General features: G+C 40.2%; 1 protein-coding gene across 6 annotated transcripts in view; it reads right to left on the bottom strand.

Moving 5' to 3' along the window:
* LMBR1 (limb development membrane protein 1) overlaps nucleotides 1–19715 on the bottom strand; it is a 98458-nt gene that overhangs the window by 19325 nt on the left and 59418 nt on the right. For 5 of the 6 annotated variants that reach the window (XM_033098770.1, XM_033098774.1, XM_033098773.1 and 2 more), the window contains 5 exons: nucleotides 19242–19306; nucleotides 16013–16085; nucleotides 4487–4567; nucleotides 2700–2776; nucleotides 1986–2063 (listed from right to left, as the gene is read on the bottom strand). In XM_033098770.1, the coding sequence (XP_032954661.1) occupies nucleotides 1986–2063; nucleotides 2700–2776; nucleotides 4487–4567; nucleotides 16013–16085; nucleotides 19242–19306 (374 nt within the window). The remainder of the gene's footprint in view (nucleotides 1–1985; nucleotides 2064–2699; nucleotides 2777–4486; nucleotides 4568–16012; nucleotides 16086–19241; nucleotides 19307–19715) is intronic. The other variant, XM_033098771.1, reaches the window with a different exon arrangement.

Genomic DNA, 19715 nt, shown 5'->3' with positions numbered 1-19715 from the left:
TAAGGTAAGAGCAAAGAACTGATCAACTTTTTGTCAATATTTGAATAAGAAATGAATGATGCTAGTAGAAAGCTTACTGACTTTGATGGGGGTCAGGGCAGACCACCCCAAAATATGCCAAGGTGGCACGTTGATTATTTCAAATTAGTTACTTGAGAAATAGCCAGTGCAGGAAGAACACTCTGACCCTCGTCTGTTCCACGAACACAAAAAGCTATGGGAAGGCATCCTCCTTGTGCCTGGAGGACGGGGGGATGTCCTTATCACCACAGAGGGAATTTGGGGCAGAGGACGCTACAAAACAACTCTGTTACTTCTTCGTAAGTCACTAATCCAAACACAAACTGTTTGTTTTATGCAATCTTCACAAGTAATTGTTTCTTTTTCTGAAAATGGTATATATACTACCTGCTTTGGTTGTTTCTTAAGGTCTCATGTCTATGGGGCCTCCTTATATATGTAATTAAATTTGATTTTCTCTGTTTATCTGTCTCATGTCAAATTCTCAGCCAGAAGAGCCTAGAAGGGTAGAGGAAAAACATTTCTTCCCCAACAACTGGCATGGAAAACATTTTGGAAATATTCCCTGTCTCGAGAGAAGGCCTACAGGCAGGATTAGGGTGATCTGATTTATTTACACAATCATACAAGGAGCATACCAGGTATAAGTCCCTCTCTACCATGCACTAAGGGGATGGTACAAAAATGTCCCATGGGGCTTAGGACTTACCTAGTGTGTGGTATATTGAATAGGTTAAAAGGTGGAAAGAAGGCACCATAGTAGGTGACTTCTTACTCTGTAGTGGATTTGGTCTAAACAAAAGTCAAAGACCAGGCTGTGGAGAATTGTTTATTGTTGTTGTTTGTGGTGGGATGAGACACCTGGTGCCTGCTGTTAGGTCACACTGGTGGAGAGACGATGGCTATAACAGATGGAACTGGAAAGTCCTGGAAAGGTATTTTGGGGGTACAGGGGAATCTAAATCGAGAATATGGCTGAAAGAGTTCGCTTCTGAAAGAATACGGTATCTTGGTCTTGGACTGGAGAGAAGGAATCAAGATAGACATTGGCTTTTTTCTATGAGAGAAAAGGTATATCATATGGTTCAGAGAGACAAGTGGCATCAAAAGTCTAAAAGAGTTTTGAAGTCATTTCTGTGGTGAATGGGAAAGCTGCTGACTTAGAAAAATATAATAAAATGTCAAAATTTAAATGCCATTTCAAGTATCCGAAAGTTTATAGAGACACCTAGAAAAAGTACGCCAAATATGAATATTTAGTGATAACTACCTTCTATGGAAATATATTCAAATAGGCTAATTGATAGAATTTAATATAATCATCAATTTTTTAGAGATTTTTTTTCTTTATTGAAAAACTTGAGGCTTGAGTACATCCAATAAAACCAATTTCTGGGGGTGGGGGGGATCAAAACTCACAATAGAAAGGAAAAGTTAACACTTCTGGGTTATAGCAGGAAAAATCATCAATTTTTAAAGATAAAAACTAAGTTAATTCATAAAAGATGTTCATCTGACTCCCCTCCAGTAACTGAATATTTTGACTCAGTTTCATAAACTGTGACTTTTGAAGCATGAGTCCCTACAATCATACATTTGGATCTTTTGCAAACCCAGTGAATCTCCTAAAAAACTCTTCATATGTCACTATTTCAGAGTATACATTTTCTTAAAGAATCACAAATAGTGAATTTCAGTAAAACAAAGATAGACTCTGATACAGAGTATAAAAGGAAACTCTGATGCTTGATAAAAGGCCCATCCAATCCAAAGTAAGATATCAGAAACAAAAATCATAGTTTGTAAACACTGTTTATGAAGGCTCCTTGTGTAAAGAAATTCATACAATTTGAAGAATATACATGCAGAAAGGTGACTGTTTTAATTGGCTCATTTGAAACACGCAGGGTATACATACAGAATACTCTTGCAAAAGAAAGACATTTTAAAACATTTTACTTTACCCTTGTTCCCTTTGGCATTGCTGTTTCATCGACCAACAGGCAGAGAATATTACAAGCCACCAACAGGACCGAGATGGACTACAACACAAAAAGTAAGCCATCAGTTCTAAGTTTCAAACGTATTTGCCAATACACAGACACTAAAATCTAAGTAACCAACCAACTGTATGCTTCAGAAGAGAGGAGTAGTCAAGACCAAAATTCTACATATAAACCTACAATAATCAGACTATCTACAAAAACTCCAGAATAAATTCTAAAGAGTCTGCAAATTATTATAATCTCAAGGCTTGTGACAAAAGCAAATAATATAGATCCATTTACTAACTGATTTCATAACTGGAAACCCACAACTCCACAGATTTAAAAAAGTGGCTGAAATGTTATCAGAACTAATTTAATAATATAATTTTCATATCTTATCACAGAGTTGAAGCAGGGTATCTATAGCACCTTGTCTCAATTTTCATTGAAATAAAAGAATGAATTTCCTGCTTTCTTGAAGAAAGAGATAATTTTGAAGACTTTTAAAAAATTACCATGAATTTCTATTTTTGTTCTAAGTTTTCACAAATAAAGGCATAAATGGATTTTAATCTTGTTGATAGAAAACCAGTTTACCTGGAACCATTTAGCTGAGGGAGTTGCCATACTCAAATGTTAAAGTAAATATAAAATAATTTGCTTTACATAACTAGACAAATAAATTCTTACTGTCTCAATAAGAAGGAGAACCATAACAGCAGGATACACCAAATTTCTTTCCCATGCTGATGCCTTTTTCCGCCTCTCTATTATAAGGAAAAACAATACAATAGAAGATTTCAGTAATTGTCAAAAATTCTCTCCAGGTTCACATTTTCATTTCTGACAACTATAACCAGTATGTATTCGTTTTACCGAATTTCTTTTTTAAAAAACACAAATTATTTTTAATTTTCCTCCAACTATAAATATCAGAGTTTTAAAATCAGTTTGCTCCATGAAACAGCTCAATCCTGTGCTGGTTATATTTTAGCTCTGGGAAGATATTTTAGTGACACACACAAAAGAAAAAACCTGAAAACTAAAGAAACACACTTGAGCTAGGGGCAGCTTCTGGTGAGCTAACGTATATGAGATTGCAGTCCCTGAAAAGGGAGGCACAGGGAGAAGAAAAAATATTGGGAAAAATAATGGCCCCAAATTTTCCAAAGTAGATGAAAACTATAAATTCCCAGATCCAAGACTCAGTGAACCCAAAGAACAAGAAATATAAAGAAATTCCTCTAAGGCACATCATAATCAGGTTGTTCAAAATGAACGATCAAGAGGACACCAGAAAAGCAGGTAGAGAAAAAAGCCATTGAAAGGAAAGGATGACACGATTACTTGTCAGAATTACTGCAAGTGAAAAGATAGCAGACTGACAGTTTGACGTCAGCATCTTTTAAAAGCCATTAAAACGTACAAAACAAAACAAAGTGAATCAATAGATGCTTAGCCTCTCCCCAAAAGGATAGCCTGTACCAAGGCTTTGGACAGACTGAAAGCTTGTAATTTACACTAAAGATTTCATAATTTTTTAATATTTTGGACTACAGTAAAATCTTTAATAAGAAACCAATACCAATTGCAATTGTATGAATGGACCTAAAGAACACTATGCTGAGTGAAATAAGTCAGACAGAGAAAGACAAATACCGTATGATCTCACTTATATGTGGAATCGAAAGAATAGAATAAATGAACAAACTAATCAGAAACAGTCTCAGAGATATAGAGAAAAACTGAGGGTTGCTAGATGGGAGGGAGATGGGAATGAAGGAGAAGGGGAGGGGATTAGAAAGCACAAGATTGCCACGGGGATACGAAAAACAGTTTGGGGACTATAATCAATAATGTTGTAAAGATTTGGAAGGGTATCTGATGGGCACTTGTCTTATTAGGGAGCCCACTTCATGGATGGTGTAGATGCCTGACCACTGCACTGTATACCTGAAGGTGGAGCTGAATAATACTGAATGTCAAGTATAATTATATATAGAATAGAGTCAGTGGAACAGTAACAGTTATATACAATGTCAGAGGGGTAGTAGATGGGGGAAGAGGGTTATCACTTTGTGAGGGGTGTAAATGTTTAACTATTACATTGTTTTGTACACCTAAAACTAATTTTTTAAAAACCATTAAAAGAAAAAAACATACTAAGCTGGGTGGTGGACCCTAGGTGGTGAATAAGATGGACATGAAGCTTCATCAGTAGAGCTCTCAAGGGTCCCTTCTTGGTCTAAAATTCTGTGAATGGGTCACTTGATCAGCTGTTCAGAAAGAGCACTCAAATTTCTAACAATTGAGTGCCTGCAGAAATCTACCTGACAGACTCAATATAAGTTGACTTGAATTTTTCCATGGCACCATCTCTAATGTCCTTTTAATAAACATTTTCGCATGAAACATGTCAAAAAGAAAAAAAGAAACCAAGACCAAAACACAAGTCAAGGGGAAAAAATGTACAATACCTAATTTTGTCTTAAGAACCTTTACATTTTCAAGTTCTTTTTCCAACTCCATCACGTTGTATTCCACTGATGAAGACACTCCTAGTGAAAGCAAAACTATTTTAGAAGTATAATAACAACCGAACCCCAACAGAACAGAGCAGGTAGCGTTCACATTTAATTAAAATATAAAATAACACACCGCAAATTCTGATCATTGAGAATAAAAACAAATGCTGCTGTGATTCACAGAAGAGTACACCCGTTTTCTTACCATTTAACAAGTCCAAGTTCTTACTGATTAAACATTACATGTTTCCTAGAAAATACATTATTTTGGTAAAATTCTTATTGGATCTATTATTAATTTTTTATTAATTCTAAAAGTATCATGTGCTTATTATAGAAAGTAAAAGAAAGTCCAGATCTCCTGTTTGCGATCCCATTTTCCTCCCGTGACAACTGTTAACAGCTTTCTTCATATTTGTGTACATATTCATCTAGTCATACACACTTTACGTATGTTTTCATTATGTATGTTACTAGAGTGGGTCAAATCACCCACGTTATTTTACCATAACTTGCTTCCTACTCAATGACACCTCCGTGCCCACAGAGCCAGGTCCTCAGCGGAGTAATAGCCCACAGCATGAGTGCACTTTGGTTTTGCTCAGTCATTCCATGTGTGAACACTCAAGCTTCCCTCCATGTTTGGTCACTACCATGCTGCATAAACACCGTTGTAAGAGACCAGGACATTCTTGCTCTATTGCTTCTGTAGGACGTAATCTCAAGGGTCCCTTCTTGGTCTAAAATTCTGTGAATGGGTCACTTGATCTGCTGTTCAGAAGGAGCACTCAAATTTCTCTTGGTTTTCAAATTCATCAGTTATACCATGTTTCCCCAAAAATAAGACCTAGCCGGACCATCAGCTCTAATGCGTCTTTTGGAGCAAACATTAATGTAAGACGTGGTATTACACTGTATTATATATTACATTATACTATATTATACTTATATTATATTATATTATATTATATTATATTATATTATATAAGACCCGGTCTTATGTTATAGTAAAATAAGACCGGGTCTTATATTAATTTTTGCTCCAAAAGACGTATGGTCCAGCTAGGTCTTATTTTCGGGGAAACACGGTACTACCTATTTTGTTTTCTTGAAGAAATTCTCCTAGCAGACGTCTATAGGCTGCCCCAGTCTGGACCTCATGACGCTGTCATCCTGGGACCTCCTTCTCTTCTCTCCGGCAGCACAGCTCTTAAGTCCTATTAGCGTGTCTCTTCTTTCCTGGCCCCCCCTTACTTCGGTGGGGCATACCTCCAGCAGCTGCTAAGGAATGGTTAGTGGAAGGTCATTTTCTTAAGACTATGCAAGTCTGAATATTTTACCTTTGCTCTTCTTACACTTTGGTTAAATATAGAAATCTAGGTCAAAACTAATTATCCTTTGGAATTTTGAAGTCATTGCTCTGTTGTCTCCCAGCTTCCAGGGTTGGTTTGGAGGAGTCCCAAGCTCTTCTTCCTGTCCCCATGTATATGAACTGCTTTTCACTGTCCCTGTGGAATGTGTAGGACCTTGGGCACCAGTGTCCTTGTGATGAGTCATTTAAATGTAGCGTGGCAGCACTAAGCAAACCCCTTTCCAGCTCCAAATTCATGTCCTTTAGGTCTGAAAAATGTTTTTGATAACTTCATGTAATTAGATGTTTACACACAGAGCAGGCTTCACAGTGGGTTTTCCAGAAGCTCCAGTGACACTGAGGGACTGAACCCTGCTATCCACTGCTTGGCTTACTACAAAGACTGGTGCTTTCTCCTTTCATGGAATTTCGTAATGTCTTTTTGTTTTGCTCTTTATTGCTTCTTTTCCCAGCTGATGGAATTTCTGTTGATTCTTTCCCCCCTTTAATTTGGCGCTTCAGTGGTTACTTTCTCATGCGGGAGGTGGTCAGAAGTCTGAAACCAAGGTGTCGGCAGGACCACGTTCCTATGGAGACCGCACAGGAGAACGATGTCCGGGTCTTTTCCAGCTTCCAGAGGCTGCAGCATCCCTTGGCTCGTGGCCCCTCCCTCGGACCACTGCAGCCTCTCCTTCCTTTGCCACGTGTCCTCCTCGGGCCCCCCTGCCTCATCTTTCACTCATAACAAAGCTATGATGACCCTGGGCCCACCAGATCATCCGGGATAATCTCGAGACTCTTTCCTTAATCACACTGCATGAAGGGGACATACTTACAGGCTCCGGGGGTTAGGACCTGGACACCTTGGCAACACTGCTACTGTGGCTACCACAGGCTGTCCCACCTTCTGTCTGGTGAACAGTTCATTTTTTCCCACATTCTAGGCAGTCCTTTTTCTGCTCTAACTCCTTGAGAGTCTGGATTACTTTTGGGGACTAAGTACGATTTCTCTCCCCATGTTAGCATTCGCCGCTCAGCCTTAATAAGTGAGTGGTAACTTTTTTTCATCTGCTGCTATTGTTCCCTGCACACCTAATGAGGCCAGACAGCTGCTCAGACAGTGACAGAGCATCTGGAGGGCCCAGCAACTTCCATCCTTGAGGACCGGGTGAACCGGCCAGAAACCCGGCCTGGAAGGAAGAAGCTTCAGTGCTCTGGGGGCTCTGGAGGCAGGCCCAGTGCGAGGCCGCAGGTGTGCAGGTGCAATAAGGGAATTCAGAGGCCTCTCTTTCCAAGCCCCAAACTCCAGTCTTACCCCAGGTTTCTAGGAAAAGTGAGCACTGCCCTCCCTTCCCATCTCCTTCCTCACTTCTGTCCATCACTGAGGACAGAAATCCAACACCCTCTCTTGTGGAGAACGTGTGTTCTTGAATGCACTGGAATGTTACATATTCTTTCCAGAACTTGTCAATATATAACTTATAAGAGAGTGGGAGTGAAGACAGTACAGAGATATTCAGGTAGTGTGTCCCAAAACTGCTCAATTTTGACTACAAATTTAGTTTAGAGTTTCTAGCAGCAAAAGCAAAAAGGGAAAACATTAAGTCATAGAATTAATGGCTATTTCCACATAACAAGAAGACGGCACAGCATTGTAAGATTTTCAAGTGTCTCTGAATATAAAGTCTTAGGTATAAGTACCTTTTACTTTTTATCCCATTCTTTATAAATTATATGGTGTGTACCTAAAGCTAATGCTCATTTAACTTCTAGATCTGATTAATTACAAGTACAATCCCACACTACATCCCTGTACTTGTAAAAAAGTATCATTCCAGCAACCAGTTCAGCACCACAAAAAACAATCTGGTGAGTCTTCAGAATTTTGAAAGGGGATGGATATCAGAATAGGCAATATTCTTGCTGCCAATTTAAAATTAAGAGAAAAGATACAAATGCCTGCTTTGTGGGTCTGATGTCTACAAAGCTCATTACAACGTATTATTTTTCAAAGGAAAATAACTAACGTGGTTCTTCTGAAACACTGGTCACGTGGGGGTGACACAGGGCGAGGGCCACAATAGGCAGTTAATAAATACTGCCGTGTGTACAAAAATCAAGAATATATTCTTACTGTCCTCAAAGAAATCATGCATTTATTAAGTGACTAGATTCATTGGGGATAACACAAATTTCCAAGATATTCCCGTCCTTTACTACACACCATCGCCTAAGTGAGAGCAGATGCTTTCTGTTTGGGCAGCAGCCCCCACTGTGAATGACCAGAAGGAAACAATGGCTGTTGTCAGAAATCACAACTGCAAACAAATCCTGGAACGGGGCACAAATTTAAGCTGCACCAACAAAACCATCAAACTATCCTGGAGAACCGTCTTACCATTATTTTACTTCAAGACGGATCCAAAATGCTCTCTGTCAGCATTGTCTAGTCAATAAGTCAGATTGGTAGACCAAACCTGTTTGGACTAGTCATGAAAAATAAAAAGGGATTCTCCAAGAAAACCACAAAGCAGCTCATTTAAGGTCAATTTAACGGTATTATTCTGTTTTCCTTCCAGCCTCGACATAAGATTTCACTACCTCAAAGGAAATTGTAAGAGTATCTATTTGCATTCCCCCAGGTGATTGGCAGTTCAACACCAATTAGTTCAAAATTACACTGTTACTAGCGTGCAATAAAAACAACACCTTTCATCTTTCTTACATCAGTAAGAATAACTTCAGAGCCAATAACTTTGATCAAATAAGTATTTTTGATCCTGCCCCACCCGTCTCTTTGGATTCAGGAAAACTAATAGCTGAAGGCAACTTTTCCCAGCTTTACTCTTAAGCTGAAAAACTAGTGTAATATTGAAAACATTTTGCTTCCAAGATATCAGAATTTCCCAAAGTCTAGCATTTCTTCAATAACTAAGTTGTCCTTATACGTTCTTGATGCATAGGACAGCCTTAATTGACATTTGGATGTTAAAGGACAGGTTCTAATTATTTAGTTTAAAACATATAATAATGTATTTCTTAAAACAAACATAAGTCTCCAACTTGGTATGTAAACAATCCAAATCACCTGAAGCAATAAGATGATATCCCTAAACAATTCAGTGAACTGAACTTCCTCTCATAACGTTTAGAAGCGGACACCTATAGCATAAACAATTATTTTCTCTTGTATCTTTTTAATTTAGCATATAACCAAAAAGAAACTTGATTAGAAAATCTGTTACCCAAGTAACAACTCTTCAAATTTTGATCACAGTTAGTACTTTAAAGTAACCAGAGTAATCTCTCTCACCAAAATGTGAGGTCACACAAGCACTTTTATTTCTCATCGCTTAGGCAAACAATTTGGTTGCAAGCCCAAGACTCCCAATAACTCGTAGAGTGAACCATCTCCATCCCCTACACCAATAGCAGTGTTGTACACCAGCAGCCGAGGCTGATGAGGCAGACCGCAGGAAGCTGGTGCAAACCAAAACCTGGACGCTCAGATGGCTAAGCATCGTTTCCGCATGGACAAACACTGTTACTATCTACAGAGCAGACAGAAAACCCAGACACTCTAAACTTCTGTTTCTAGAAAAGTTCTATTTCATTTGCAATGCTGATATCTGTTAAAATAATAATAGTTTCCATTTACTTCTGACATATCCACAAAAATATGGCTCAATATGGAAACAAATAACATGAAACTTTCGATATCCAACACAATTTTGAAAATGCTAATATACTCTCATTATAAATGGCCAAAAGATAGAAAATGTTAAACAATGAGCTTTAGGAACATCACATAAAGCTATGTAAAATTAATGGTTTGGCTTTTTTTTCTACTTTAGATATACGAGTACATTACTGGTAGATCTTAAACTAGGTTACTTTTTAAAGTTCGTATTTCTGTGTGCTGCCATCGGGAACACCGTCACCCAAATAGGCTACAGCTGAACAAGTAGCCTGTGTGTATATATATGAAAGTCGAGCTCTGCTAACAGATTTGGATCATTTATATAATGCAATCTCTCTAAATGTCAGAGAATATATAATACTTGACTCAAAATTATTTTATAGTTTCTCATGCCAAAGTATTCCTCATCCACTGCTACTATATATGTATTAGCTTATCTCTCTTCAGTCACATCATTTCATTTTGTAACAAATAATCTGTTTGGGCCACATCTTAATTGTCCTAAAAGTGATTATATGACCCAAAAAGCTGAATAAATTGTAACAAGATGTCTCTCACTGTTTCAAAGCCTTGGACCCAAATGTTGATATGTTACTAGAAAGAAACTATTTAATTAGTAATACCAGTAGAATTAATATTCTTTCCATTAGCTCAGGAAGTCAAGATACTACTAAATACTTTCTTCTATCCCAGTGTTGCCAAAGAAGGGGTTAATTCGGTGTCAGTAATCTTTGCTACATACGTTCCTGATGAAAGCTGGTATTTGATCACCTTCAGCCTGTCAAAGCCTAAACCTTTCTCAAAGTGGCTCAGATTCTGACAAATATGAGATAGTTTCACTTTAGTGATATAATCAACAGTAAACTGTATTCGTAAAATAACCATTGCTAGACTACAGAAGAATACCTCGAGAGAGCCAAGATGAAATAAGGTGCAGGACATAAGATAAAATCTGACATAAGTTTCCTTATATCATTAGGGGTGTTAGGTGAAAGACATCAGATAATAACCAAATTAGCAAATCATCTTGCCAGTGCTGATGGGGAATGCCTTTGACCGTACGCTGTTACTCTAAGGCAAGCACAAATACCACCCTCAACCTTGGCACCCTCATAAAATTGCCTGGCAAACTCAACTCAGTTGTAAATAGCAAGACTCAAGGATGACGGTGACAAAATGCTTCTGACAGGTCACTAGCCCCATGGAAAGGTCGATGTGTTCGTTTTTTAAAATTCTTTATTTTTCAGAATACAAAAGTATTACAACCTGACTTTCAGCAAAAATGAAACAAGTACATCTTCTTTGCTCTTAAGAATAAAGAATACAAGCTTCAACAGAACAGGCTTTAAAAAGAGATTAGAATCAACCAGGAAAGTAACTGCTACCAAAAGTGATATACGAACGTTTTATCGTGAGGATGAAAATAGCACCTAACAAAATTCAATTGAATCATTAAGTTCAAAGGCTACAATATTTTTAAATAAATTACATTAAAGGAACTGTGAAGGGTTTGAACTTAAACAACAAAAACTAATTCCTATTCATTATGGTGTTTCTAAAGTTACCCAGTACACCCAGAGGCTACACACACACACACACACACACACACACCCCAAAGCTAATTATTTCAATTAATGCTGCTGCATTACTTAAACATTTAAACATGCTAATGATACATGTACCTCCTAATCCTGGGCAGGAAGTACAAAAGATTTTCTACCACAATTAATGTAATGGGACTTTCTGTTGGGCTGCTCTGCAGGGGTCTTGGAGCAGAAATGGATCTTGCTGTTCAAACCTCATGGCTTAACAATGGGGAAAATCACCCTAATTCTCCTTCCTCAGGAACACCCCAGCACGCATGGCCCTGCCGCCCCTCGACCCCAGCTTGTCTCCTGGACTCCACCTCAGGCTTTCCCGGACACTGTCCACAGGACGCTACCACCACCTTCCACTTCTTTCTTCTTCACTTCTGTGGCACAATGACAACCCTCCACATGCATGTTTTTCATCTATTTATTTACTCAATCAACCCACTCTGTGTCTGCCACTGCCATAGGATCAGGGGCACAGAAAGGAAGAAAAGGAACAAGAATGCCTGCCCCTGCAGTGTTCCTGCTCTAGTGTGGACAGACAGAAGACACACAGAAAGTAAAGCAGGGTGTCAGACAGTGGCAAGTGCCATCCGACGAAATACAGCAGGAAACAGGGGAAGAAGTGGCAGGGTGGAGGCAAGGCTTAGCAAGAGTAAGCCACACCCCAAGGTTCCAGTGAGAATAATTACAACACAGCTCTACGCTGATGGAAGAGACCCAAGTGGGGAAAGCCACTTATGGAAGGAAGACACAGTCGTGGAATCACTTGATCGCACCCTAGAATCACTGAGAAGGGACAGAACGCAGGGCCCTGGGGGAGGGCTGACTTGGGCCAGAAGCACGGACAATCCAGGTACAGCATTAGGAGAAGAGGCAGCGCGTGGAGGAGGCTGCCCATCAATAGTGAAGGAAAAAGCCTGGGAGCACTTCCTCACGATCGCTTCTGTCCTCTCAAGCAAGGTTATCAGCTGAGAACGATGGTGAAGAAGGTGTGAGGAAAGAGAGTGTAAGTCATCTAGCAGAATCTAATGTCAATTGAAGATACTGATCACACCGTTAAGGAAAGGCCAGGCTTTGCAGTCAGGTGAACAGGTGTGAGTGAGGAGACGTGAAGAGCTGGCTGTTACCGAGAGTGGCGGGTGGCCAAGCACGAGGGCAACAGAGTAAGAGAGGACTGATGGTACCAGCCCAGGAATTCCCACCGTGTAAGGACACGAGCAGACAAAAGAAATACGGGGGAAGGTAACAAAGCTATTAGGATAGAGAAACGGCATGTTACATCTCAATACTGAAGAACTGTAGGAAACGGAGTCCTACAGGAATGAACTGAGGGTGGGAGGTGGAGCGTGGGATGACTGGGTCTGCGATTATGCAAGAACGTGCGTCCCTGCTACTGTCAGCGCCAGGCTTCTGATCCCAGGCAACGAGGGCCGGAGGGGCTGTGCAACGAGAAAGGTCAAGGAATGTCCCCGCGTCCAGGAAGGTCACCCATGTGGACACTGCCAGCTCCAAGCATCATGACAGGTGTTGTCCCAGAGAGAATGATGGTGAATGCGGAGCTCACGTCCTCAATGATGGAAGAGGAATAGCTTGCGAGGTGAGGAGTGACTGGAAAAGGGGGACATATTCGGGTCACAGCCCAATGATGTGAGTTTGAAAACAGCAAAAGAGAACAGGACACCTACCCAAACTCCGGGAACAGAAAAATGAAGGATCTGGGAGAGGGCGGAGCTACCACCTGAGAGGGTGGGCAACGGGACAAGCAAGGGCGCTGGCACAGCCAAGTTTCTTCACGCAAGATGGTGAGGTTGAGGCTACAAAGGTTTTGCTGCTGGGTCAGCTCTGTTCCAAAGGGTACAAGCACACAGTTTCAGAGCTACCATTGGGACAGTGGGAAATCAGGTCCGAAATGGGATGAATAGACATGGGGGACAGAGTCTGAGATGCAAGGCACCTGGATACACTGCTCGTCATGCTGACTACCAGAAAAGGGGAAGGGCAAATGCACTTATTACCCCTGCAGAGCTCAGGCTGTGCACTGGGACGGGAGGAAGCAGGAGTCATGCCACACGAAGCTGAGTCTGGGGACATGTCTCTATCCCGCCATGATGAGGTAGATAGCAGAGGGGCTGTCTCAACCAGATGGCAGAAAGCTGGGGGGCCCTCCTGCTGCAGAAACAATGGCTTCTCTGCAATGTCTTTTCTCCAAGTGCTTCAGTTCTGGATAAAATCTTACAGATTCTCACTCTTCTTCTCTTCTTCAGTCAATTAGTCTATGATTTGAGACTCAGAGTCTAAATTCATCTCCACAAAACCTGCTGCTCCGAAGAAGACACGCAGGAAACAGAAAAGGGAGGAGAGCGTGGCGCAGTCTGGAAACAGGACGCTGGCTCACCTCCCAGAAGCACACAGGTCAGCTTTATCTTATTAACATATTTAATGCAGTGAGACTATTTCAACAAGAACAAAACCTCTAGCACCATCGAGTGGCAAACAGGATGACAGAAGAGTCACCGGCACACACTGCATCCGAGAGCAATCTTGAGACGTGGAAAACCGGGCACGAAAGCTCATCTCCAGTAATATAATAACCACAACAAGTCATATTATCTCCCAGAGAAACTAGTGCTGTCCCTGCACTAAAGCACTTCTTGATATTAAGTATCATGTTTTCCAGATAACTGGAAAGCTGGGCTCGGAGCAAACCATGCAGATGTCCCCAGGTCTCACGTGACACGTGTCCCCACACGGACCCACACAGCATACTCAGTGTGCCATTCATTAACAAAACATCACCTCAAATTCTGGGTAAATCGCCACTGTAATCTGTATTTTTTAAAAATCTTTTATTCTGATAAAAGTAATTTTATCTGCAATTCTTTTTAATAGCCCAGAGCAAAAACAATGAAAACTTCACTTGTAAAAAATAATTTAAAATGTAACTGGTACCACAAAACACATTTCACGAAATTCGAGATGAAATAAAACCCATGGGGATGATTTCTATTACTAACTCCCTATGATCTACATTTTCTTAAAAATAGCCAATCAGCAAATGTTGTTTTGTTCCATCTTGGTTTTCTTTCTCCACCCATATTGGTAAATATACTGTACTGAAGCTCACGAGTCTAACTCTGTTAGTAAGATGTCCATTTTGCCACAGAGCCTCTTATGTCACAAGCCTATTCTTCTCCACCTGAAACAGTCCCAGTGCTAGCCAGCAGCAAACAGCAAAATTGCAGCAAGTCCTCCGACAGACTGTTAGTGACTGTCGCTGGTGAGACTGAGGACAGCCGGCCAACAGGCAGTCAGGGGTAGCGCGCAGCTGACCAGGACGGCAGAAAACAAATCACACACTTAGCTATGGAACCATCCCTGGTCCTCTCCACACGGACATTTCTGGGCTGGCTTCATTTTATAATGTCAGCCTTCTGGCAAGTATTTCCTATTCAGTTTCTTTAGACATTACGAACCACTTTCGATTTGAGGAGCAAAAGGATCTAGAAAGATTCGGGAGGACTTTTTTTCCTACTGTGTCAGAGCAAAGTAAGAAAAGGCTATGTTTTGAGTTTGGTTTGGTCCTGATTAGACTTACTTCAAATCCTTTAATTTATGGAGCACTACACTTTACTTTCCTGGACCCGAGCCTCCTGGTCTATAGGTAAGAAATGGTCTGCACCTCCGCCTGAAACGTGACCCCACATTGCAGGTGGCAGCCTGGCATCTATTCCTTACAACTCTGGCATCTTTATTTCACAATGGCATGATTATCTAAATAAGACAAATTTATATAATATTTATCACTTTCATGAAATGTTATAAAGCTAACAGTATTGATTAAAGTTACAATTCTAGAACTAAACAGGCTTAAATCTTAAAGTAGCTTTAATAAAGTTAGAATAATAAAAGATACATGTAATTCCAGTCTAAAAGTTATCAGTATCAAAATATACAATATTACTGACAAGAATTCTCTAGAACAGATGCAATCTGAAATTCGCTCATCTAAGAACAAAGTTATAAGTATTATCAACACTTTTTGGATTGATGATTAAAATTCAGTATTTGTAACTGAAAGTAGATATATTTCTTTCTATTTCTTAGTATTTCATACTTACAGTAACCCTTCATTTTAGACCTACTCTTGCATTATGATTCTGAAATACAGTTAGCTACTAATAATCTGATATTGGTGGTGGGTTTTCAATATTAAAAAAACACTTTATAAGAGAAAAGCGTGCAGGGTGAAAATCACCTAGGTAAAATCAAAAGAAAATTTACCCAAACAATGTCATTTCTCTGTTAAACTAGTGTCATTACTATTTTTTTCATTGGTTCTACATCTGAAGTCAAAACTGATCAGTAACGAAACGTAAAATTTTAAAGTCTCTGACGTGCTTACTTGGTTATCAGCTGACAATGAACTCCATTGTCAAATAACAACAGAGTACAACTTAGTGCTATTTCAACCTCAGTGTCAAAAAAACACACTGCTTTTCACCTGAAAGATTCAGCATGAGAGAAATGAAATAGGGATATGACAGTCACTAAGCAACTGAAGTCACCATGCTCCCAGTACAGTAGGATCGGCAGTAGAGGTGTCCTGCAATGGCCAGAGTCTCGGAACTGACCTTGCTGACTAAGCCAGGCAGTCAGGGAAAGGTGGGAATCTGACCAAAATGGCACTAGTCTTTAGCACACCCTTCCCCACCGGGGAGGCCCACGCGCTGCCGCACCAGGTACTGAGAAGCTTGTATTTTTCCTCTAGGTTGTCTGTCTTTTTTAAATTAAATAATTTTTTATTCTGGTCTTAATAGGTAATATATACGTACCAATGAGTCGTCTCTGAAGGGCTTCTTCCTCTAGGGTAATAATATAAATTTGTTCATCCAGGTCTTCAAGAATCTAAATTTAAAGAGCAAACTATTGAATGATGAATGATGCAGCATTACAAAACTAGTGCTGATGAGAACATCGAGGCTATTTGCTCTGTAATTTAGACAACCACTCAAACTACTAGGGGTTAAAATAAAAATGCTCAAACTACTCTGTGTACAAATGAAGTAAAAATATTTTAGTGTATAACTAAGTACATCAAAAGCTGATGATCACAAAATCTACATATTTAAATGGGATTTTTTTAAACTTTAAAGGATTAAATTACTCTACAGCTCTCTCAATGACAAATGTATAAATTCTAAACATCCACAAGGGTAAATACAGTAATATTTCATTATGCCCAAGCCAGTATTTTAGATCTGGAAGAAACAGATACCCAGTCCAACACTGGTTTCTCATCTCTATTTACCTACAGAACGTTTCAAACAAGAAATCACTATCATGCAGCATTTCCCATTTACAACACCGTTATAGAATATAACATTTTCCACAGATATTAAACACTGGTATTATCAAAATCATCCTGTAGACAGAACCCTAGAGAAATAGTAAGCTCTCGCAGATACAACTCACTATCACACCACATAACATGAGTAAAAAACAACAACCCAAAAACCACTAATCAATAAGCAATTATATGGGACATTATCTGCACTGTCTTTGAAACTGATAAAACCTAAAACTGTTGAATTCTAGCTTTGTTAACACAGCTTTCCTTCTTGAGACAATCCTAAGCATGTCCCCAGCTCCGGGAAAATCTGAAAGGAAGAAGGGCTGATATCAGTGTCCTCTGTCACTGAAACCCAAACCACTTACTCCCAGCACAGCAGTAAACTGTGAGGAGCTGATGGACAAAACAAAAAGATGGAAACCCTATATGTGTATATTCTTTCAGCTGCCTGATGAGGTATTTTCAGGAAAAGGACTCTCAAATCATGCAATCCCTATCAGGTACCAAATTTGCAGAATTTATACAAAACTTATTTAAAACAATCCAATTTTTTTAAATAAAAAAATTTCAGTAAACATTGATAGTCTCCAGTATTTCAGTAAACATTGATAGTCTCCTATGGCCTAGAGCTAATAACAAAATCAAATAACATAAGAATAAATATTAACAAAACATAAATAGTTACAAAAGATACCATCGTGTGAGCAAGGAGGGCTGGGGAGACCCATTCGGCAGGCGGCCAGCGAGGCCAGAGTGGAGAAGAGGGAGCACTGAACAGCCAGGAGGCAGTGACCCGGGGCTGAGTCACCCAGGACGGCCCGCGCCTGAGGAAGGCGGGGACTCTATCTTTACGGGCCACCATACCAAGTTTCTTTCCCTTTGGTGTTCTCGCCACTTTCTGCTGTTTTCACTTTCCTTACAGTCTAACACTGAAAAGGATTTCCTCTTACTTGCGAACTGTCCGATAACGCCTAACCGCCACCGGTCTGTGCTGTGTGAGTCACACATGAATGGCATATTTGTGTCGAGTGTTTCCGAGCATCGTCCCCTTGATTCTACAACAAGCCTATGAAAACACACTGTTATCATCCCCATGGGGACCTCAATACAGTAAGACATAGTCCTTGACCTTAAATGGCTTATATTCTAGTGTCCAGGGAGGACGGAGCGAGCGCTGGGCCAGAGCGCAGGCTCGGAAGCCACCCCCAGCCACCTCCCAGACCTGTGGGCCTGAAGAACAGACACGACCTCCCTGACGTGCAGCTGTCTTGGCCACAGCATGGGGACACCACCACCTCACTTACAGTTTGTCATCAGGTTCCATGAAATTACGTGTGTAATAAAGTACTTATTGCAAGCGCATAGCACATATTCAGTTACTCAGTAAGTAACCATTATTATTGGATGTGAGGAAGATGAAAACAGGCAAAGATAATGAAAGTTTTGAGGAGACTGTTAATAACAGACAAGTCTGGGGAGGGGAGCTGAAGAAGTAGTTTGGTTTCACGTACGATGCGTTTTCAGCTCTGTGGGGTATTCAGTTTCAGCACCTACCCTGGACTGGTTTGTTCTCATAGAATTAGGCATTAGGAGTGAAGTAAGTGGCAGGGGGGTCAGGAGAACAGAGAAGAGCACTGTAAACCCAGGACAGGACTTTAAACATCTGCCTCTATTTTAGGGAGCAGGAAATGAAAATGAAAAAAAGAGACAAAAAAACCCAAAAACACCCAAACAGAGAATTAGGAAGAAATGAAATGAAGGCAGTGTCACAAAACCTGTTGAAGAGAGCAGTGAATTTCAAGATTTAATAGCATGGGTATTATATCTGAGTGTGTGTATCTTTAGGTAGCAAGTAAAAAAATCCAATTTATTTAAAAGAAGATATGACGAGATTTGGTCATTTACAAAAAAAAATTTTCACAATTAAGCAAGCATTTGCTTAAAAAATAAATCGATTATGGTATCTCCTCACTCTTCTCCCTTAATGAATCACCCTGATAGGAAAACAAACATATAACCATCATCATTTAATAAGGGCAACTAGTAAGATACAAACAAAGGGGAATATGAGATTGCAGAGGAAGGAGCTTAATTCTCTCAACATAAAGAAGAAGTGAGGGAAGGTTCAGAGACGGTAGTTAAGTGCACACACACCAGAGCCAGACCTCAGGGGGCTGCTCGGCGGCTGGCAGGGAAGGGACGCTGGTGGGAGAAGCCCTCAGACGTGCTTGGGGAGATCGTGCTGCCCGCTCCAAGCCAGCAAGTCAGCTGCAGCCTCGAACAGGAGTCTGTGGGGGCACCTGGGGGGTGTGGAGGGTGCACCTGTTGGGCTATTCAGCGGGAAGGTTGGGAAAGGTCCCGGGACACACAAGTGGTTTAGAGTTTTAGGCAATGAGGGGCCATGAGAGTAATTTCAGTGACAAATTCCCTGCATGAAGCTAAGAATTATTTTCGCATTATTAAATATTTGACAAAATAGCTAGAGGTCAAGAAACTTAGGGACAAATCATTAGAGTTACTACCAAATGAAAATCACTTAAAAATGAATATATAGAATTTCTGAGACTAAGGGAAAGAGTACAATTTAATTAATCAAGATGTAATATGCAGCCAAATTTTCAGAACCATAACTATGCCAGTTCACAACATAAAGGGTGTGCAAGTGCAAAACTTTCCTTGACAAACCGAGTGGTTTGCTGTGACGGACTTACCGTGGGCTTCACCAGCAGCTGACCCATGACCGTGAACATGCGCGAAAGGCCGACTGGGGTGCACACTGCAGGGGGATCACAGACAGAAAGCTCACTTCAGACTCAGCAGATAAACCACCAGTCCAGAAAATAAAGCAGCTCAAACACTACTGCTTTAAGAAAGTTCTTGTCTTGACTTAGATTCTCTGAGTTTGGTTGGAGGGCTCATCAGCATCTCTGATGAGGAGCTAAAGAGGGTGTCTTCCTGTACTTAAGGAGAGACGGGTGACGACTAGAGAGGCTTAGAGCACGCAAGACTCTAGCAGTTGAATAGTAAGTATTTTCACTTAAAAGCAATTAAAGAAAACCAACGAAAGAACAGATTAAATTTCAAGTACTAATGGAAGTGAGAACCAGACAAGAATATCTAAAAGTGACAACTGTAATCTTAAATCCTTTTAACTACATTTATCTGCTTATAATATCCCTGAGATA

This window comes from Rhinolophus ferrumequinum, chromosome 26 (assembly GCF_004115265.2).
Source record: "Rhinolophus ferrumequinum isolate MPI-CBG mRhiFer1 chromosome 26, mRhiFer1_v1.p, whole genome shotgun sequence".
Lineage (NCBI taxonomy): Eukaryota > Metazoa > Chordata > Mammalia > Chiroptera > Rhinolophidae > Rhinolophus > Rhinolophus ferrumequinum.
The sequence above is the reverse complement of the archived record's forward strand: the minus strand, read 5'-3'. Positions and strand labels throughout refer to the sequence as shown.